We start from the raw sequence: 21570 nt of genomic DNA, 5'->3' as shown, positions 1-21570 counted from the left end.
TATGTCTATTGTTTTGTGATGGTATTCAATATGGGCTCATCAATACGGTTAAGGAGCCCACTTTTGTCTTTTGGCAACCCACTTGACCACATATACTAATCCCAGAAGCACGGGGACCTCAATGAGAGGTCCAACTGTTGCTGCCAATGCCTGGTCACTATCCACGCCAAATGTTGCTATCGCGACTGCGATAGCGAGCTCAAAGTTATTGCTGGCCGCAGTGAAACTCTGCGTGCAAGACAATCTGTATCCGAAACCGCAGCGCCGTGTTACGGCAAGAGTGACACCAAAAATGACAGCAAAGTAGACGACCAGAGGCGCTGCTACTCGGATAACAGATACGATCTGGTGGACCACATGTCGCCCCTGAGACGCGAACAGAACCAAGATGGTGAACAGCAGGCCGATCAGAGACAGTGGGCTGATCCATTTCAAGAAATGCTTATCGTACCACTCCCTGCTGATCAGGAACCTAAGGGAGAAACGAGTAACGATGGCTGCTCCCAAGGGGATACCAAGGAATACGCCAACGCTTTTTGCAGCCAGCGAATAGTCGATTGTTAGACCGTGGTTCGCTCCACCAATGACGCGAATGAAAAAGATTGCGAGGGGTGCAAATAGGACCATTTGCAAGATCGAATTTATGGCGACTAAAATCGCGCAGTATTCCCCATCACCTCCTGCTAGTCCTGTCCAGACGAGGACCTATGCACGTCAGCTTGTTGCACTGCTTCCAGGCAGGAGTGTCATACCATGGCAATGCATCGAGCAATACCGACAAGGATGAGGCCTTCTCGAAGGCCCCTCTCGTCAGGAAGAAACGCCCAGGCCAGACCAAGCTACCTTAATTAGCCCACTATCACCCATGATATCACACGGACCTACCATGAACAGCGGAGCTATGATCCAATTGACGACGATACTGAATCCAACCTGGACCCAAAGTCCTTTTTCCCGAAATGACCGATGCAGCGTTTCGAACCTCACTTTACACAAGATGGGATACATCATGACCAAGAGCCCGATAGCTAGAATTCTGTTGGCATGCACTCTTCCATATTCAATTTCAATCAATGAATGGACAACAACGTACCAATAGGCACAGAAACGCCCACAAACTTCCCCCTCTCTAGCGCTTTGCTCGTATTAGGAACGAAGTTCCCAAGGATAATACCGACCGCCATAGCAAGGAAGATCCAGACCGCAAGGAAGCGATCCAGTAAAGCCAATTGCTGGAAAGCAGACGATGGGCCTTCTTCGAAATGGTCATGTTGACTCTCGCTGCATGCCTCTACATCGGGATGGTCCTTCTCCTCGTGTGCCATCGTGGGAAACACCCTTTCGATAATATATTTAGACGTGCAAGCGTAAAATGAGAATACATTCCATGGTCCTTGCTTTTTGATGCCATACATCGGGACGCCAAGTTAAGCAACCAATCAGAATCGAGCAGTGACATACTGCATGTCACGTGATACACAGAGCCAGGGTTATGAGTAAGTATAGATGTAGAGCATCGAACAATAAGAATTGAATGATTTGAAAGATACCAGAGCGCAGCATCATAGATTTATCCAGAAATTCGCAACATAACACTAGCGGAAGAGTATTGCCTGGGTACTATCGATGCAGAAACTCGTGCTTGATATCGACCAAAGCAAGTACACACTGTAGACCAGATTGCAGGAGTTCTCAAATTGTCTGAAGCGAATTAGTAGTGACTTGATTGATAAAATGTCTCTTCTAATCCCTTCCACTAAATGATAATACATATTTCCCTCCCCTACCCAAATCGTGGCAATATAACCCACAGACATTTGGAATGAAATGCAGGAGAGAGAGAAAGGAAAGTAAACCCCCAGGAAGAGAAAGAAGTAATGAATCTGTGTAAGATTCGGGCCTAACCGATCCGATGATCCGAAGCGCAGCATCTAACAAGATTACTAGTTAGTATAAAGTAGAAGGGCTGAGCACGCACCGTGGAGAATGGGGAAATGGTATGGGCATGGATACATTAGTTAGTAGATACATATCTGCAGGGTAACGTCATAGTTGACAGGGAAGAGACAAAGAGAGTAATTAGTCTTGTGTGTGTGTGTGTGTTTTCTTTCCTTTTTGTCCGACAAGGCAGACATAAATCTAGATGTCTTTTGCATTATTAGGTATAATATACTTTTCTGATTTAGATCTAGTTAGTAGTTACATCTCCAGATTCATTATTCTGACTGCCTAGTGCATTTCACTTCGCTCGGACCCCTCTACTAAATGTCTAACTCGCCGATGAATATCCGCGGGACGTGATTCCGTTTGGTGGACACTATAGGACTACTTATTATTGTAGGATACGAGAACACTGGAATTTTTCTACCGGACATACCACCTGCCCGTCGTACGGGTAATCATCGGCAGGAAGACAGGCTCAGTGTGGATGCCGTTCGGGTTCAACCGTCGATGAGCCTTGGTGAGTTGCTACATGTCCCCGGGTTTGTTGCGGTTGTGGCTGGTGGAGGCCCCAGTTCCGGGATACACCCCACACGGGGAAGGGTTGAAATTGCGAAGGGTAACTCGGGTATCTAACCGTTTAATGAGTACCTTCTGCCGGGCTTTGCTTGATTAGTATGCAGTTGGAGAATAGCCCTGGTTTCATTTCCAATGCATGTACGAGGGCGTCGTGCTGCTTGTAAGCTTTTAGTGGCCGGCACACTTTACCTGAACCTGTTCTATATCAGTGATACAGATGCGACTTCCCGTAGACATCGGATACCAGGCTCGGGGCTTTCGGGTCGATGTAGCTGATTTGCTTCCCGTCTCGAGGCTTTCGGCGTCAACATGATTTTCGAATATCGGCATGCCTAGCAGCAAACAGGATGTCAGGCGGAAAGATGCCGTTGCTTGTTATCCTGGGTGTGTGAGACCAGGAGCGCGGATGGTGCGGGGGTGGGAGGCTCGAGTCAAAGCCAGCCAAATCTTGGCAGATGACGCCTGGAGAGATCAGTAATTGATCTCAGAAAATTAGGCAAAACAAGCGAGAGGCAAATAGTAATGCACGTCGGGCTCAGAGGGGGCCGCAACCGGAGTACTCGGCAGTTCAGAGTCGAAGAATAGAACTCATCTTCGATCATGCAATCTAGTATATCCCGTACCCACAAACAAACTGGGTCTTTGGTTACATCTCAAAGGAAGACGACGTATTGGTAAGCAGAAGAATTGGAAGAAATGGCTCAACTTCTACCCGTAATCGGAGGTCGAGCGGGCTAGTTTGTCGTCCATGACGGAAACAAGACTTTCATCGAGTCTGAATCCCGAATCCTCAGGGTACTAGACCATACTAGTGAGTAGTAGTGAGTACCCCACGGAGAAATTCCCCACATCTTCAACTAACCCCGAATGGCCTGTCTCTGCATGAGCGCATGCGGCACCTGACCGAGAGCAGCCACCCTCCGAGAAAATTCTACGAAAACGATGCCTTTCTTGTAACCCGGTCAAGCGTTATGGTTCAAGATCATTAGACTGCCATGTGGTCGGCAATGTCCGCTCTACCGGCGATGCGTGGACGATCAACAGTCCGGACTTTGTCCGAGAACTCACTGCGTACAAGCAGTGGATGTCTTGACTAGGACTTAGATAACCACCCATAGTCATGCAAGCAATTTCTCATCTTCAGAGAGTACTCTGACTGTCTGACAAAGCCACTATTATTTTGCAGTGGCGCCCCATCACCGTCAGCAGCACCTTAGCCGAAAGTGGGGTAATTTCTTCCCCCAGGCTAACCGCTAACCTGGATAAATGATGAGCGACATTTGTGTTTAGGCGACACCGAGGACAATCGGAGTCAAGAGTGACGCCCGGAATATCGAGAGCAGTGAAGACGTCCCGTTCTTCTTCCGACGGGATCCCATCCGTGTTGTAGGAAGAAGGAGCTGCTTACCTCATCTCCTTCACCTCCCAAAGTGGAGCATCCCTTCTACTGTTGACCGAAATTAAGAGATTCCCAAGGGAGGAGTGCATTGTTTAGAAAGTGGAAGGTATGGGCTGACCCTTGCGGGAGGCCGTTGGGTCGACGTAAGGTGCATTGGAGCCATGTCGGTACGATGACATTTGTTGTGCTCAGAGACCGCGCTTGGCGGTATCTGCTTGTCTGACATGTCGCCAGGCACCTGTTTAACCAACTGGGTTTATGGTGTACACTGGTTGTGCCATCGGTCTGACCGCTGGGAAGCTGCTGGGATGATGAAGGGAAATGCGGGGAATGCTGGGGTGATGAGTGGAAGAAGACGGGATTACACGGTGGATACTTGGATACACACAAGACTGACGGTAAGACGCCCAGCCGGATTCGGACCAACAATAGACTTGACGGCACGGATCCATGGGACTCTGGCTAGTAAGTCATAGTACGAAGTAGTACCTTTTGAGGACTAATTCCTCCAATGACGACAGAGCGGAAAAACTCCCTCTGCTTCATGCTCAATTTCCCCATGCGCCATAGGTATTCACGTCGAGTAAGTAGAAGCTAAAATGTGCAGGGCCACTCGGGATTCGCTCTGGATGGAGTATTGTTTGGCTTTTCCACCTGCTGTATCGAGTGTTGGCGGGAATGAGCCAGACTTGCATGGAGATGAACTGCTAGACTGGTGTCTCAGTGAAGAATGTAAAAGTTGATTTGATACACCTTCCAAATCAGACATACATCAACAAGGATGTAGTTGAGAAAGGCAAAATATCATGCTTCTATGAGTTAGTTAATAACTAGTTAACTATGGTGGTATTGACGTAAACTTGGATGGTGCAGGTAATGATGCTGGTTTACCCACAGCTGCAGGGACTGGACGAGGTATTGTGTAACGTAATTACCGGGGCGACCCCTGGCCAAACTAGTGAACTAAACTAAATCCCCTTCCCCGAATGGCTTCTTTCTCCCCAGCTTTTCGTATTTTCCCACTACCCAAGACCATCTCCAGCTTGGTCACTATTGCACTAAAAATGGTCAAAGGAAGCGGGGCTCCAGACTTGTCCCAGCGTCGACCACGGACGCCGTTCCCCATGTTGTGCTGGTCTATAGGCTAGGAATAATCCTTACCCCGGTCAACCCAACCTCACCTGACCCTCCGACCTCTTTTGCCAACCGATGTAGAGTTTGTACATGGCTCTGCCGGCCCGAATGCATCATCGCTCGAGCTCCTTCCAGCTTCTCCGACAGTGCCTTGCTTGCCTAATTTCCGACTCCTCCAGGGCCGGTCTACTGGCTTGTTCCACCCAGTCTCCCAATCGGGACATCCCACGTCGATCAGCATACCGGACCAAACATCCATCGCCCATGCTTAGCGTGTCTCTCTTTGACACTGCATGCGGGACTGTGAATTGCATGAGTGGGTAGCTTTGCGGAGACAGCTGCACTGGCATACATCATCGTTGGGTTCCTCAATTCGCATGCCGTGGCGGACGGTCACTTTGTGGCGCTCAAACTATTTAATATGGCCCAGCTCCCCTTTCTCTCGCTGTTTTCGTTTCTGTCCTCCCTAAACCTCCAGTCTCTCCATTGGACAGGTGTTGCACGGTTGCTCACCTGGTTTGTTTTGCTCCCCCTTTGGGCGACCTTGCCATCATGAGGTTCACTTTGATCGAGGCGGTGGCTCTGACTGCCGTCTCGCTGGCCAGCGCTGTACGTGCCGTTACTTTGTCCTGAGAATTGCAATTGTGCTTAATTAGATTCATTTGTTTGTTTCATCATCGCTGACAATGGTCATTTCATAGGATGAATTGGCCTACTCCCCACCGTATTACCCATCCCCTTGGGCCAATGGCCAGGGCGACTGGGCGCAGGCATACCAGCGCGCTGTTGATATTGTCTCGCAAATGACATTGGATGAGAAGGTCAATCTGACCACAGGAACTGGGTAGGGCTTACATGGCGCAATCTGTATGCTCCGGCTAACAACTTCTAGATGGGAATTGGAACTATGTGTTGGTCAGACTGGCGGTGTTCCCCGGTAGGTTTGAAAATATTGTCGAGACAGGGGACATTTATTGATTAACGGTGACAGATTGGGAGTTCCGGGAATGTGTTTACAGGATAGCCCTCTGGGCGTTCGCGACTGTAAGCCATCTGCTGTTGTTAGGCTTCGATGCTCTTACTGACACGGCGCAGCCGACTACAACTCTGCTTTCCCTGCCGGCATGAACGTGGCTGCAACCTGGGACAAGAATCTGGCATACCTTCGCGGCAAGGCTATGGGTCAGGAATTTAGTGACAAGGGTGCCGATATCCAATTGGGTCCAGCTGCCGGCCCTCTCGGTAGAAGTCCCGACGGTGGTCGTAACTGGGAGGGCTTCTCCCCAGACCCTGCCCTAAGTGGTGTGCTCTTTGCCGAGACCATCAAGGGTATCCAAGATGCTGGTGTGGTTGCGACGGCTAAGCACTACATTGCTTACGAGCAAGAGCATTTCCGTCAGGCGCCTGAAGCCCAAGGTTATGGATTTAATATTTCCGAGAGTGGAAGTGCGAACCTCGACGATAAGACTATGCACGAGCTGTACCTCTGGCCCTTCGCGGATGCTATCCGTGCAGGTGCTGGCGCTGTGATGTGCTCCTACAACCAGATCAACAACAGTTATGGCTGCCAGAACAGCTACACTCTGAACAAGCTGCTCAAGGCCGAGCTGGGCTTCCAGGGCTTTGTCATGAGTGATTGGGCTGCTCACCATGCTGGTGTGAGTGGTGCTTTGGCAGGATTGGATATGTCTATGCCAGGAGACGTCGACTACGACAGTGGTACGTCTTACTGGGGTACAAACTTGACCATTAGCGTGCTCAACGGAACGGTGCCCCAATGGCGTGTTGATGACATGGCTGTCCGCATCATGGCCGCCTACTACAAGGTCGGACGTGACCGTCTGTGGACTCCTCCCAACTTCAGCTCATGGACCAGAGATGAATACGGCTACAAGTACTACTACGTGTCGGAGGGACCGTACGAGAAGGTCAACCAGTACGTGAACGTGCAACGCAACCACAGCGAACTGATTCGCCGCATTGGAGCGGACAGCACGGTGCTCCTCAAGAACGACGGCGCTCTGCCTTTGACTGGTAAGGAGCGCCTGGTCGCGCTTATCGGAGAAGATGCGGGCTCCAACCCTTATGGTGCCAACGGCTGCAGTGACCGTGGATGCGACAATGGAACATTGGCGATGGGCTGGGGAAGTGGTACTGCCAACTTCCCCTACTTGGTGACCCCCGAGCAGGCCATCTCAAACGAGGTGCTTAAGCACAAGAATGGTGTATTCACCGCCACCGATAACTGGGCTATCGATCAAATTGAGGCGCTTGCTAAGACCGCCAGGTAAGAAGATCTCCAATTTTTTTTTCTTGTACTATGGATGCTGACAGCATGCTAGTGTCTCTCTTGTCTTTGTCAACGCCGACTCTGGCGAGGGTTACATCAATGTGGACGGAAACCTGGGTGACCGCAGGAACCTGACCCTGTGGAGGAACGGCGATAATGTGATCAAGGCTGCTGCTAGCAACTGCAACAACACCATTGTTGTCATTCACTCTGTCGGCCCAGTCTTGGTTAACGAATGGTACGACAACCCCAATGTTACCGCTATCCTCTGGGGTGGTCTGCCCGGTCAGGAGTCTGGCAACTCTCTTGCCGACGTCCTCTATGGCCGTGTCAACCCCGGTGCCAAGTCGCCCTTTACCTGGGGCAAGACTCGTGAGGCCTACCAAGACTACTTGGTCACCGAGCCCAACAACGGCAACGGAGCCCCTCAGGAAGACTTCGTCGAGGGCGTCTTCATTGACTACCGTGGATTTGACAAGCGCAACGAGACCCCGATCTACGAATTCGGCTATGGTTTAAGCTACACCACTTTCAACTACTCGAACCTTGAGGTGCAGGTGCTGAGCGCCCCTGCATACGAGCCTGCTTCGGGTGAGACCGAGGCAGCGCCAACCTTCGGAGAGGTTGGAAATGCGTCGGATTACCTCTACCCCAGCGGATTGCAGAGAATTACCAAGTTCATCTACCCCTGGCTCAACGGTACCGATCTCGAGGCATCTTCCGGGGATGCTAGCTACGGGCAGGACTCCTCGGACTATCTTCCAGAGGGAGCCACCGATGGCTCTGCGCAACCGATCCTGCCTGCTGGTGGCGGTCCTGGCGGCAACCCTCGCCTGTACGACGAGCTCATCCGCGTGTCAGTGACCATCAAGAACACCGGCAAGGTTGCTGGTGATGAAGTTCCCCAACTGGTAAGTAAACATGAGGTCCGAACGAGGTTGAACAAAGCTAATCAGTCGCAGTATGTTTCGCTTGGCGGTCCCAACGAGCCCAAGATCGTGCTGCGTCAATTCGAGCGCATCACGCTGCAGCCGTCGGAGGAGACGAAGTGGAGCACGACTCTGACGCGCCGTGACCTTGCAAACTGGAATGTTGAGAAGCAGGACTGGGAGATTACGTCGTATCCCAAGATGGTGTTTGTCGGAAGCTCCTCGCGGAAGCTGCCGCTCCGGGCGTCTCTGCCTACTGTTCACTAAATAGCTCTTAAATGGCATACCATGATGGCCGTGGTATATGAATTAATGATTTATGCCAATAACAAGACCACTGTAGATGTAGAACGAGTATTGCGTAGTAGCGTGTAGATGATGAAACAAGCGATGCCGACACATGGTAGGAAGAGTGGCGCTAGTTGGGGCGGAAACCAAGCGACGTCATCCGCTGCCGACTTCGCCAGTCTTCTTCTTTTCATCTTCAGCCTTCTTCCTCCGCTTAATCCAGAAACCATTGCCAATTGCCCCTACAACAGCCGATCACTATAACACTCTACTCCTATTCAACATAAACACCACGACAACGACATAATTACACCAGCCTGAACACACGAGCAACCATGCCCTCTCCCGACCCTCCAGCCCCAGCGATACGACCCTTCCAACCACCCATAACAGCGCTCCTCATCTACCCAGCGACCCTAATCGTGGGCTCACTCTTCTCCGTCCTCTCTCCCACCGCACAAGGCACACGCGACGACGGCTCCAGCACCCTCCACCCACACGTCGAGCCCCTAGCCCCGTCCATCGCGTCAGACCTCAACCTCTCCTTTCCTCCGCCGCGCCCCGTCAACTACTTCGCTCGCAAAGACAACATCTTCAATCTATACTTCGTCAAAGTCGGCTGGCTCTGGACCACCGCTGCTCTCGCTTTTATCCTGCTCTCCCAGCCCGCCTACACCCTCGCCGCTAGTCACCGCGCCCGACGCACTGGCCAGGCCGTCCTCCGCTACGCCCTCGCCACGACAGTGTGGTATCTCACGACGCAATGGTTCTTCGGCCCGCCGATTATTGATCGCAGCTTTGTGCTGACGGGCGGGAAGTGTGAGCGGGCGGTGCCGTTGGCGGAGAACGAGCCCGCCGCGGCGGATGTTAAGACGCTGTTGACGGCTGCGGCGTGTAAACATGCCGGTGGGGCGTGGAGGGGTGGTCATGATGTTAGTGGACATGTGTTTTTGTTGGTGTTGGCGACGTCGTTGGTTGTGTTTGAGTTGGTCGGGGGGAGTCAGGGTTGGGGGAAGGGGGGTGTGAATGTGAATGTGAATGGGAATGGGGAGGCGGAGAAGGAGGTGAGTGAGGAGGTGGATGTTGTGAGGGTTTGGTCTGGCAGGTTTGCTTGGGCGGTTGCTGGGTTGGGGTGGTGGATGTTGTTGATGACGGGTATTTGGTTCCATACGTGGTTTGAGAAGGTATGTTGCTGTCTGATTGGGGGTGAAGTGATGATGATGACGATGATGCTGATGATTGTAGTTGACGGGGCTGTTGATCGCCCTCGGCACGGTTTATACGATCTACATCTTGCCTCGACGGGTCTTGCCGTGGAGGAATGTGGTAGGCTTGCCGGGTGTTTGAGTATACATGATATGATTACGGCATGATAGATGGTGTAGAGTATAGTACACGATGAATACATTTCTTACCTTAATACACATTTAGCACTGGCGGTATAACAGGCTCGTTCTCGAAGAACCCCCGACAGAAAGCTACGCACCAATCAGCCCAATCACTACCTTTCAAGAGAACTGGAATAAACTCACCTCCCGGAATCAACGCCGCCGCATACATCACCTGCGTAATGGGCCTCAAATCCTCAATATCATCCTCCTCCTCCCCAGCCATATACGGGGCCCAGAAATCCACAATCTGATCAGCATACACCTTCAAATCAACCGCAGTATCCTTCTCGGCCAGCTGCTCCGCAACACACTTAATCCCCATCGCGGCACCGAACTCCCTGAACGCCAACCGATACCGCGGATCACGCTGTAGATAGTGCTTAATCTCAAACAGATCATCTACCCATCGTCAGCCACCACCATCCACACCATGAATAGAACAAGAAAGAGAGAGAAAGAGAGAGAGACATACAAACCCTCTCAACCCCCCTCCCCAACAACTCCCCGGCCCACTCCTCCTCCTCCCCCTCAACAAGATGCGCCGTCCACAACCCCATCCCCAAATCCAACAAATCATCACTAACCCTCTGCCTCCCCTTCCGTCTCATCACCCTCCTATAATCCTCAATCTCCTCCTCCAACACCCCTTTATCCCCGCCACAGGCCAACTCATAAGCCCTAACCACCCTAAAAACCACAAACCCATCCACAGGGTCCAAATTCCCCTCACTCCCCACAAGCACCCTCCTCAACTCCGTATCCAATTTCCACACCATCCGATCCAACCTCCTCCCATCCACACCCTTGATGAAGAAATGCGGATGTATCGCCCTACCCAACTCCACCGCCAGCTTATTCCACTTCCCCTCGCCGCTCGCCACGCTCATCCGGTTCAGCGCGAACATCCACAGCGTCAGGTAATGGTGGTATTGGCCGTCGCAGTCGTGGCCTGCCGCGGAGGGTTTGCCGATGCGTAGGCCGCCTGCTAATGGGTGGGATGGGGATGCACCGGGGAGGGGTGTGTGGGGAGGATCGCGTGCTCGGCCCAGGGTGTTGTGCACGGAGGTGATGAGGCGCGAGGCGAGCGTTAGGTAGTGGTTTTCGCTGGGGGGATTGGGGTGGATTCGGTGTAGGGTCAGGAAGTTTAGGACGCCGATGGCGTCTGTCCAGAGGTACCGGCCGAGGTGGCCGCCGGAGGAGGGGGGTGGGGTCCAGGTGCTGGGGGAGGGGGTGGTGGTTATGGAGGGGCCGTAGAGGGTGGTTTGGGCGCGGAGGAAGAGGGTGAGGGTTTGGGGGGTGGGGGTCGGAGGGGGCATGATGGTTGTATAGATGGGATGGTGGTGAGGGTAGTATGGGTGGGTATGGATGTGAATGTAGGTGTAGGTAGGGTTGGGTGTATATAGTGGTGGTGTGGGGTGAGAATGGTAAGTTGCTAGGGTCAAGTCTGAGTTGGAGTATATACTGAAACTAGCATGGCATGAATTGATTTGTTCGGCAGAAGAGCTCAGTTATTGTATGCTTGATGTCTATATGCAGTGAAGTCATCATGAGCGGGAGGTGATCTCATCTAACCCTAATCACATCTATTATACTGCCGTCTCGTACATCCCGATACTCATCAACTACAACCATCATGGACTAACCACAGTATCATACATACCGTCCTGGTATAATCTATGTTCAAATTCCTTTCCAAAAGAAAGAAGAATATGTCCCTTCAAAACCTCCTCGCCACCGCCGCCCGTCCCCTCCCCCCCATCCACGACCCCAACTTCGCCTCCCACTTCGACAGCTTCGCCAACTACCGCGTCGTCCTCCTCGGCGACGGCAGCCACGGCACCTCCGAGTTCTACGCCGCCCGCGCCGAAATCACAAAGCGTCTCATCGAGCACCATGGCTTCACCATCGTCGCCGTCGAAGCCGACTGGCCTGACGCTGAAGCTATCGACCGCTACGTGCGCCAACGCCCCGGTCCCCAAGCCCATCTCACCAATGAAAAGGACGAGCCCTTTCAGCGATTTCCAACCTGGATGTGGCGCAATCGCGAAATGCAAGACCTAGTCGAGTGGATGCGCGATCACAACGCCAATCTACCTGATCACCAGAAGGCGGGGTTCTACGGCCTCGATTTGTACAGCATGGGCGCGTCCATCCGCGCCGTCGTAGATTACCTCGACCGCCTGGACCCAGAGGCAGGAAAACTGGCGCGTCGTCGCTATGGCTGTTTGCAGCCGTGGGTGGATGATCCGACGGCATACGGACTCGCGGCGTTGCGCGGATTGGCGGACTGCGAAAAGGGAGTCGTGGACATGTTACGCGATCTGCTGCGAAAACGACTGCAGTATGCGGAGGAGGACCCGCATAATGGCGAAGAGTCGCATAGTAGTCAGCAGAATGCGTATTTAGTGCGTGACGCAGAGAGATACTACAAGGCTATGTATTATAGCTCTGCGTCGTCATGGACGTTGCGCGATACACATATGGTGGATACGCTGCGGCGTATCCTTCGTCACAAGCCTCCCGGCAGTAAGGCCGTGGTGTGGGCGCATAATTCGCATTGCGGGGATGCGCGATACACGAGTATGGGCAGTCGGCGCAATGAGGTTAATATCGGGCAACTATGTCGCGAGCAGTTCGGTCGGGATAAGGTTGCGCTGATCGGCTGTGGGACACATACCGGAACTGTGGCGGCTGCGCATGAGTGGGATGAGGATATGGAGATTATGAAGGTCAAGCCGTCGAGACCGGATAGTTGGGAGTGGTTGGCACATCAGACGGGAATTGAGAGCTTCTTGTTGGATTTGAGGCCGACTAGGATGAGTCCAGAGTTGAGGAGCCTCATGGCTGCGGAGGATCAGCGGCTGGAGAGATTTATTGGCGTCATTTATCGGCCTGACACTGAGCGCATGTCGCATTACTCGCAGGCTGATCTGCAGAACCAGTTCGATGCGTATGTCTGGTTTGATAGCACCGAGGCTGTCAAGCCGTTGGAGCGGGTGCAGCCGCGGACGGCGATGGGTACGGAGGAGACGTATCCATTTGGATTGTAGAGTAGACTGTAAGTATTGGTAAAATGGACTGTAAGGAGTAAAAGTAGATAGTGTTTTAAATTAATGGTGATGGACGATATAGTTAATGTGATAACTAGCTCATGCACAGCACAACACGCTTAGCTAAGCCCTGACGTCAGCTCACCGCCTGCGGGTGTTTGTTTATTCTTGAATCTCGCCTTCGCCCTGCATTCATTTAATTCATGATCCATCCCCCCACACAATCCAATTCTTCGACATCTCGATACCCAATTCCAACGTCACCCGATATACATTGCACACCACCATGGCGGTTCGACGGTCCGCCCGCCTGCGCAGCCGCCAGGCCACCGAGGTGAGCACACCACCCATCCCACTCAGCCTCCATTCCGATGGGCTGCTCGCGCCCTTGCATGACATTCACTGACTCGACCTTAAGGAGCCTGAGGCCCCTGCCGACCCCGTCGTCACTAACAACAACGCTCCCTGCGACACGAACAATCACAACAACCCCGAGAACACGTCCGAAATCGACACAACCATGGCTCGTCTCGGCAAACAGCCGGAGAGATTGCCTCCCGTCGTGGAGCACGAGGAGCCAGCTGATGCTGCTAAGGATGCCCCCGTGCAGCGGTCGCGGAAGAGGACCAAGACTGAGACCGCGTCTAAGAGAAAGTCCAAGGTTGAAGTTAAAGAGCCTGTTGCTGAGGTGACTCCGGCGATCGCTGAGTCTCAGTCCAAGACGGATGCGACTGAACCTGCCGTTGCTGAGACTGAAAAGGAACCTACTCCCAAGGCTATGGCTGAACCCGCCGCTGCTGAGACTGAAAAGAGACCTACTACCAAGGCTATACCTGAACTTGCTTCCAAGCTATCGACTCCTAAGAAATCTATCCCAACTCTTAAGGGCACGCCTGTCAACAGAAATACGCCAGTCCAAAAGAACACACCCGTCCACAGAAGCACGCCCGTCCACAAAAGCACACCCACCAGAACCCCCTCCAGCACCCTCGTGCGTCCGTCCCACCAAGAAATGCACCCCAGCAAGGTCCGCCAGAGCACCACCAAACAGGCAGACTCCGGTCTGATCCTGGGCTTCAAGCCCATCAAGAAGGACGCCGAAGGCAAAGTGATCAAAGACACTCTCGCCGACAACACCCCTACCAAAGCCAAGGCCTCACCCGCTCCTTACTACGGCACCCCCGCGTTCGAATTTAAGTTCTCCTGCGACTCGCAGCTCAGTGATGAGGCGAAGAAGCTCATGGAGACCGTGCGCGAGGATGCTGCCAAGATCAAAGCCCAAATGACCCTGGAACCCGACCAGAACCGCGCCGAGGCAGCGGATCGGAAGATCGTGCAGCCCAAGGGCAAGGCCAGCCGCTTCAGCGACGTGCACATGGCCGAATTCAAGAAGATGGACTCCATTGCTGGTCACGCGTCGGCTTTCCGTGCCACCCCGGGACGCTTCCAGCCAGTGGTCAAGACATTGAAGAGAACCAACTCCAAGGCGCGTTTGGACGATTCGGACCGCAACTCGCCATCGCCATCCAAGATTGCACGTCCTTCACCTGCCCTTGCTGCCCCTGCTAGCAACAAACGCGTGAAGCACGACAAGGCCGATGATGCGTCGACGCGTCGTCCCACTGCGGCCAGCCCTCCCAAGCCTGTGCAACCCCGGCCCAGATCTACAGTGCGCAGCTCGTTGATGACCCCGACGCGGTCCTCTGCGGCGCGTGCTTCGTCCGTCACTGCAAAGCCGCCCCGCACTTCGATGATCCCGTCGCTCGTCCGGTCTCCAGCCGCGAAGCCGGCCGATGTGCCGCGCACGCCTCAGACAGAGTTCAACCCTCGGCTGAAGAGTAACTTGCCTACTTTGGGTAACCTGAAATCGATCCTCCGCCGCCACCAGCCTTTGTTCTCCAAGGATCCTGCTAAGATTGCCGCGGGCACCCATGTAGCGGCTCCAGACTTTACCTCGAACCTGCTGTTCGGATCGCGAGGCACAACCGAGGAACCTGCACAGACGCCGTCGCCCAAGAAACGCGTAGAGTTCACTCCTAGTGTGAAGGCCCGCCATGAGGAGGTTATGTTCTCGCCGTCTCCATCCAAGGTTCCGGTTGCCAGTCCATCGCGGACCATTTCCGACGTTGTCTATCCCACCCTGCCGGTGTTGACTCCGGAGCAGAACAGGGTCAGCGCCAAGTCTCCCGCCCAAGCGACAACCCCAACCATCCGCCATGTCCGCCCATCAGATGTCCATGCCAACCCTCTGCCTGAGGTTGCAGGCGTGCCGCACGGAATCGGCCACAAGAAGAGGACCCGTGAGAGTGGTGAAGACACCAAGTCTAATGATCTCCCTGAGGTCGCGGGTGTCCCTCACGGCATCGGTCAGAAGAAGAGAAACCGCGCTGCCCTCGAGGATGAGACCGACACCGAGAATGTGCCGCCTGTCGACACAACCGCGGACGCGCGCAGTGCTAAACGAATGAAGATGACATCGCCCTCACCGATCAAGGCGCCCATTCTGAGTGCCCGCAAGGCTGCGGCCCCTAGCCCAATCAAAGCCGCGACTCCCAGCCCCACCAAGCCTCGCTCGCACACTCCCCTTCGATCGGCGACGACCAGCCGCATGAGCACTCCACGCATCAGCACCCCGGCTAGTGTGCGCGCACGCAACCGGGGCGTGTTGAGCGTCAGCCGCTTGAACATGCTGGCGCAGCCGAAGAACCGTGGCTAAATTGAATGAAACTTACAATGATTGCATTTCTGAGCGTTGGACGCATGGTACTTACTGCGACATTTCTTGTGATGCTTCTTTTCTTTGGCGGCTGCCGTGTATTTAGTGGTCTGGCTTGGTGTCTGCGGGACTTTGATTCTTGTGAAATTGTAGGCGCTGGGATGCATCGTATGCAAGGCGTTCATGATTTGTTTGATTGGTGAATACAGAAATTGAGACTGTATCATATTACTTGTTAATGAGTTATTTTCATAACTACACGGATGAAGTAGATGATACCACTAGTTCAGCAGCTTGTTCTGGCCTTAGATTGTGTGGTAAACAGTGGGAGTAGTTTCAAAAGGAAGGTTGTGATAACACTGCGTGCATATGAGGCACTTGGAAGCAACGCATAAGTAAGGTACAGACAGAGGCTATGCCAGTCCAAAGGCATCGCTGATACCGACACATTCCATGTCTATTGGGGTGGGGATACTATGCTAGAAACAGTCTATCTGACAGTTGAATCAGGTGATCCAATGGACTACACCTTCCTCTTTTCTTCCTCTCGTCTCCTCCATAATTCTCGAAGACTTGCACATCTTCACCTTCTTCAATATCCTCCACTTACGATGACTAGCAAGTCATCAAAATAGCATCAAGCACCTTTGGAGACCTTTCAGCTCATCCACGATGCTTACGTTCGAGTCGATGATCCATTCAGCACTAAGCACGCAAGTGCCACATGATGCGATTTGATTAGCTCGATCACCCACGCAGGCGCCTAAAAGGTGGGGGTTCATGCATTGAGGCAGATCCCTGTCTTTCAGCTCTGCCAACTCAGCAGGGGGGGACTCTATTGAAATGGAGATAAACTCCACCCCAGCCTCCTCACAACCGACACTACAGTCGTTCTGCCTGCTACAGCTTGTTGCAATTTCGCTCTTAGGAGTCTTAGTTCCTTCAGAACATGTCAAGACTACTGCGTGGTCTGTCTTGTCGAATAGGCATTACGGGCAAGAATAGGGACGCGAACCACCCTGGCGTTGATGTGGCTAGAACATGTTCCTTGTGTCGGTGTTTTGAATGGGTTGACTTGTACCGTCGTGATCTTTTCAATTGGCAACACAACCGGAAATTTATATATCTTTGGCATTCCTACTTCCACGAGCCCTGCGCTAGATGCGATGATGTCTCTGATATTTCTCTCTGTGATGTTTGCAAGCATCTCAGGCTGTGCCACCTCAGACATAAACGGACGTTGGTCGAATTTAAGGTGGACCTCGGGGAGCTTCAGGAAGTACATCAACGGTCTGAAAGCTGTGTATTGTGTCGCATGATTGTCCAAGAGTGCTTAGAGGAGTGCAATCCTGAGTCGCATTGTAGCCTGGAACTTGATTTTGACCTTGAGTACAAGGGTATCGATGTGAACATACAAGTCCAGACAGGTGGTTAGTATAATACTCTATCATTGGTTTAAGCGTAAGCTAGGCTGATAAGTTGAGTTAGATGATATAAGAGGCTCATTTGGTGGGGTTTTTGATTCTTCCCAAGCGGTAGTTTGTGCTCTTGCCAAACGAACAATATGGCAGCAGCCGATGGTGAACTGGAGCACCGTTCACACATGGTTAAGACAGTGTGACATAAAGCATTACAAAAAGCATCACCAAAGGCATGGAGAAATTTCATGCGACAATGGGCCCCTAAAAACACCGCCACGCGAGTTTCGAGTTATTGACACTAAAAGAGGATGCGTAGTAATGGCTCCTCCTGCCTGCAGATATGCTACCTTGAGCTACGTGTGGGGTGGCACTGCTGACAACTATGCATTGGCAACAACAAGCAACATCCGAGCACTGGAGGAAGAAGGCTACCTATTTAAGCAACCTCTACCGGCGACTATTAGGGATAGCATCCGTGCCTGCATCGAATTGAAGATACGGTACCTCTGGATCGACAGACTGTGCATTGTGCAAGACGACACTGCTGCCGTGAAAAATTCACAGATCAATGCCATGGGTGATATATACAGCCATTCTTACCTTACATTAGTGGATTTAGAAGGCGCCAACATGGATCACGGTCTCCCCGGGGTCTCGCAAGCAAGAGCAGTCCGTATGACCTATAAGATACCAGGGATGAGCCTAAGAATCATAGATGAAGAATATCCCAAGCTCGTCAAGAAATCAAAATGGAATTCCCGCGGCTGGATATTTCAGGAGGCAATGTTGTCGCCAAGAATGCTGATGTTTGCAAATGTAGGTGTATATTTTGAGTGCTCACAAGGTTATCAGGAAGATAGATTTGCCCGAAGGCCGAAAGAGGAATATAGGTTATTATTGTTCAACAAGAACAAACGATACCATCGTATAGTGCAGGACTTCACTTCTAGAGACTTTACCTTCAGTGCGGATATTCTCAAGGCATTATCTGGCGTCATGCATTCGAAATTTGGCACGGAGCATTACTTTGGCCTACCATACTCTGAATTTTTGGGGGGGATGCTCTGGTCTCCCCGTGGACTCTCTGCTCTCGAAACGCCAGAGGTCAGAAGTACAGAAACCGGTGATATATTTCCAACCTGGTCGTGGTCTTCTGTGATAACACCCGTTGAGGTTTATTCAGGCGCAGGCAGAGGCTCGTTTGTAGTGCCCGGTATCATGCTGGGTGCGTGGGGCATCCCATCTTCGAAGACTAAAAAATTGGTGCACATAATCCCGTCTCATAATCCGAGACCGTCATGGTATGAGCCTCAATCGTATGAAGGGATTGGCATCGCATTGATGTGGAAGGAAGGCTGCTTTCCAAAGCCATCGCCGTCCATGCTGAATATCAGCACCACCTGGAAAAATTTATTGGCTCTAATTATGTCCAGATGGGCGTCAGCTAATAAGCTTATTGAGGAAGCACTTGGGATAGCAAGTAGCTCGGGGAAGATGCATTTCGAGAGAATGTCTTGCTTATTCTACATGGAAAATGCCGATCAGCCGGGAGCATTGCTATCACATACACAATCAATCCATGCTCAAATTGTCAAGCGTGGAGACCAAGAGTGCCCAAGCCCTGCCATCGAAGGATACGTGCATCTAATCTTGCACAGCATCAGTGAAATCGAGGTAGACTTGTGGATACGGCCTAACCCTCTCCATTGGCAATTTCTCGACCATGATTACAGCACGGATCATTGTACCAAAGTGGATGTACTTGCTCTCTCAATGATGTATGAGAAATGCGATACTTATCGCTTCCCAGACGAATGGGGCTTGTGGTATGATTCCGAGGGAAGCTTCCTCGGCTCAGATGAAAAGACTATGGTGAAATTCGTTGTCAATGTATTGATCGTCGAAACCCGAGATGGACTCAGTCGGCGAGTGGCTATAGGTGCAGTCGAGCTTCATGACTGGATTGCTGCGTCGCCTGATTATCGGAACTTCACTCTGGTCTAGACTATATGGAGAGGGTAAACTTTGGTTGAGGGATCTACGTACGAGCTAGAATGTCCGAGCTCATACAATGAGATAGGTTGCTGGCAAGTCTCCCGTTTTCGAGCTCTCCTGTGAGGGTGTTAGATCTATAACACAAGAAAGTATCTAACATCTTCCTTTCCTCATGCTGCTGCGAAGGTACTACTCTAATCCACTGTGGTGGATGTGTCCAAAAGCCTATATAATCACACCCACCACACCATCCATACCTACCACTCTACCTATGTGAAATTAACCAAGCACCAACAACCTACCCACCAGCCCACACAAACAAAGAAACCAAACCTTAAACCAAATACAAACCCAAAACCCCAAAACCACCGAAGTAAGAACCTACCCCCAACATCCATCCATCCACCTCACCTCCCACCTCCACATCCATCACCAACCCAGTTCACACAAAAAAAGTCGGTGAACACCCTCCCAACCCAAACCAAACCAAACCAACTCAACCCGCAATCCAAAACAGGTAAAGTGTACCATAGCACAAGAAACAAGAACGGAAACCAAGTGGACACACAAACTCTCCATCTCTCTGAATCAATGATTATCATTCATGGAGAAATGAGGGGTAATTACTAACCCTAACCATTTACCAACTACACTACTACTTTACTCCGTGTTGGGCCAGTGAGATTATCAACCAATTTGATAATTTCTGATTGGTGGGGAGAAATGACTCACTCACCATACTACTTACTTTTTTCGACTGTGGGATTTCGTGCCGGTTGCCGGTTACCGGTTGTCGCTTTACTTTCCCTAATTAACAGAACTCATTTATGGGCTTATTTTACCGAAGTTGACTATTTGTGTAATTTCAGTTATGTATTTTACTATATAAATATATACTCAGTTCAGAAATGTGAAAAAGAAAGATAAACGCCGTCCCATGGATCGATTCCCACCCACGGCAAATGTTAAAAAGTAAAGATAATCAAAAGTGGGTATCGTATCGGGTATCTCCGCTAAGGCAACCAAACCAAACCAAACCACAACAACTAACTATTGCACACACAATGTTAGTAGTCAGAAGGGTTGTCAGTACTGTACAAAAAAGCAATCATCAATTCATCAAACCATAATCATCATCAATATCATCATCGTCATAGCAGCTTAGAAACTACTCCTACTATCCTGCCTTCCAAACGGCTTGGTAAAGTCCAACGGACTTAATTCCCGCTCCGTGGCGGAGTTATTCGTCTGTGTCTCCCCACTCCACGATTGCGAGCCGTTCGAGTGTCCCGTGGGCGGAAGATCCAGACTATGTCCATGATCTCGTTCGAAACTTCGGTCTCGACCAATCCCACTTTTCAGGATATTGCCCGTCCCCGCACCACCGCTCTCGGAGTGCTCGAACATGGCGATGGAGAGTTCCTCCGAGTCCATGCGGGGCGGGGGCCGTCGACGGGGTGCGGCGCCGGCCGCGGCGTGGTTGAGATCTGAGGGAACGCGCGTGGCATCGACAAAGTCGGGCAAGTCATTGTTATTGTTGAAATTACCGTTAACGATGTCACCGTTGCGGCACGGGATCTGCGGCGGGATAGTGACAGGCGAGGTGGCAGCATAGAGCGGCGAATCAGGCTTCCAGGTGAGGTTGTGGGTGCTGCGCACAAGAAGGACGAGTTTACCAAGGACGGCGAATTCGAGCTTAAGTTTGACGCTGTAGATGACGGGTTTGATCATGGTCTCGAGGATGTAGAGGTCGCGATATTCGATGACGAGAAGTCCCAGATCCAGAGCGATGATGATCAGGTTGATGGCGACGAGCTGGTACATGATTTTGCGTTTGCCGCGGTCGGGATCGAGGCGGAGCATGCGGATGGTTTCCCAGATGTAGAGGACGGAGAGGATGAATTCTTGCAGACAAAAACCGGTCATTTGGATCTTTTCCATAATGTTGTAGCCGGAGATGAAGATGGCTGGGTGGGAGGAGAGGTTGGAGCCGTAGGTGAGCACGGAGGTGGGGATATGTAAGAGGAAAGCGTTCACGATGATCATGGTGAGGACGCGGCGGAGGACTTTGGGGTTGGGGAGGACGAGATGCAGGCGCGAGTAGAGCACCACGGATTGGCCGGTTACCATGGCGTACCAGCCGATGGTAATGAGGGTGATGGAGAGGGCGGTAGCGGACGTGAGAGCGAAGTATTTGAGCAGAAAGCCGGCCGAGTAGGGAATCAGACCGAGAGCGGAGATCAGAAGAGACCAGAAGTAGGGACCGCGAAACTGGGAAAAGGTCACAAAGACGAGAATGACCAGTTCGATGGCGTTATACCAGGATAGAGCGGCCATGGTAGCGATGACGATGCGCAGGGCCAGGCTGTTGCCTGAGTAGGGCCCAACCACGCCATTGCCGGGGGAGGCGGTAGGGCCGGTGATCATGATGCCATTG

At 52.0% G+C, this 21570-nt stretch overlaps 8 protein-coding genes across 8 annotated transcripts; 5 read left to right on the top strand and 3 right to left on the bottom strand.

Moving 5' to 3' along the window:
- Nucleotides 1-48: 48 nt before the first annotated feature.
- AtWU_00272 (arsenic resistance protein) lies at nt 49-1325 on the bottom strand (the record flags this gene model as incomplete). Its single annotated transcript, XM_035495388.1, has 4 exons — nt 49-705; nt 753-839; nt 886-1028; nt 1094-1325. The coding sequence occupies 4 exons, from the start codon at nt 1323-1325 to the stop codon at nt 49-51; spliced, it is 1119 nt and encodes a 372-aa protein (XP_035351281.1).
- A 4280-nt stretch (nt 1326-5605) lies between these two features.
- AtWU_00271 (beta-glucosidase) lies at nt 5606-8539 on the top strand (the record flags this gene model as incomplete). Its single annotated transcript, XM_035495387.1, has 7 exons — nt 5606-5662; nt 5755-5897; nt 5946-5990; nt 6045-6097; nt 6149-7340; nt 7396-8254; nt 8306-8539. The coding sequence occupies 7 exons, from the start codon at nt 5606-5608 to the stop codon at nt 8537-8539; spliced, it is 2583 nt and encodes an 860-aa protein (XP_035351280.1).
- Nucleotides 8540-8895: 356 nt separating this feature from the next.
- Nucleotides 8896-9907, top strand: AtWU_00270 (putative inositol phospholipid biosynthesis protein Scs3; the record flags this gene model as incomplete). The annotated part of the gene is made up of 2 exons (XM_035495386.1): nt 8896-9744; nt 9806-9907. 2 exons carry the CDS (start codon nt 8896-8898, stop codon nt 9905-9907), a joined length of 951 nt encoding a protein of 316 aa, XP_035351279.1.
- A 69-nt stretch (nt 9908-9976) lies between these two features.
- On the bottom strand, nt 9977-11267 carry AtWU_00269 (uncharacterized protein; the record flags this gene model as incomplete). Its single annotated transcript, XM_035495385.1, has 3 exons — nt 9977-10038; nt 10093-10350; nt 10424-11267. The coding sequence occupies 3 exons, from the start codon at nt 11265-11267 to the stop codon at nt 9977-9979; spliced, it is 1164 nt and encodes a 387-aa protein (XP_035351278.1).
- A 393-nt stretch (nt 11268-11660) lies between these two features.
- AtWU_00268 (putative erythromycin esterase) lies at nt 11661-13001 on the top strand (the record flags this gene model as incomplete). Its single annotated transcript, XM_035495384.1, has 1 exon — nt 11661-13001. The coding sequence occupies one exon, from the start codon at nt 11661-11663 to the stop codon at nt 12999-13001; it is 1341 nt and encodes a 446-aa protein (XP_035351277.1).
- A 286-nt stretch (nt 13002-13287) lies between these two features.
- Nucleotides 13288-15717, top strand: AtWU_00267 (uncharacterized protein; the record flags this gene model as incomplete). The annotated part of the gene is made up of 2 exons (XM_035495383.1): nt 13288-13335; nt 13420-15717. 2 exons carry the CDS (start codon nt 13288-13290, stop codon nt 15715-15717), a joined length of 2346 nt encoding a protein of 781 aa, XP_035351276.1.
- Nucleotides 15718-17456: 1739 nt separating this feature from the next.
- Nucleotides 17457-19142, top strand: AtWU_00266 (HET domain-containing protein; the record flags this gene model as incomplete). Its single annotated transcript, XM_035495382.1, has 1 exon — nt 17457-19142. One exon carries the CDS (start codon nt 17457-17459, stop codon nt 19140-19142), a length of 1686 nt encoding a protein of 561 aa, XP_035351275.1.
- Nucleotides 19143-20294: 1152 nt separating this feature from the next.
- AtWU_00265 (uncharacterized protein) lies at nt 20295-21560 on the bottom strand (the record flags this gene model as incomplete). The annotated part of the gene is made up of 1 exon (XM_035495381.1): nt 20295-21560. One exon carries the CDS (start codon nt 21558-21560, stop codon nt 20295-20297), a length of 1266 nt encoding a protein of 421 aa, XP_035351274.1.
- Nucleotides 21561-21570: the final 10 nt, after the last annotated feature.

This window comes from Aspergillus tubingensis, assembly GCF_013340325.1.
Source record: "Aspergillus tubingensis WU-2223L DNA, scaffold_1, whole genome shotgun sequence".
NCBI lineage: Eukaryota > Fungi > Ascomycota > Eurotiomycetes > Eurotiales > Aspergillaceae > Aspergillus > Aspergillus tubingensis.
This window is presented reverse-complemented; position numbering and strand designations above follow the sequence as displayed.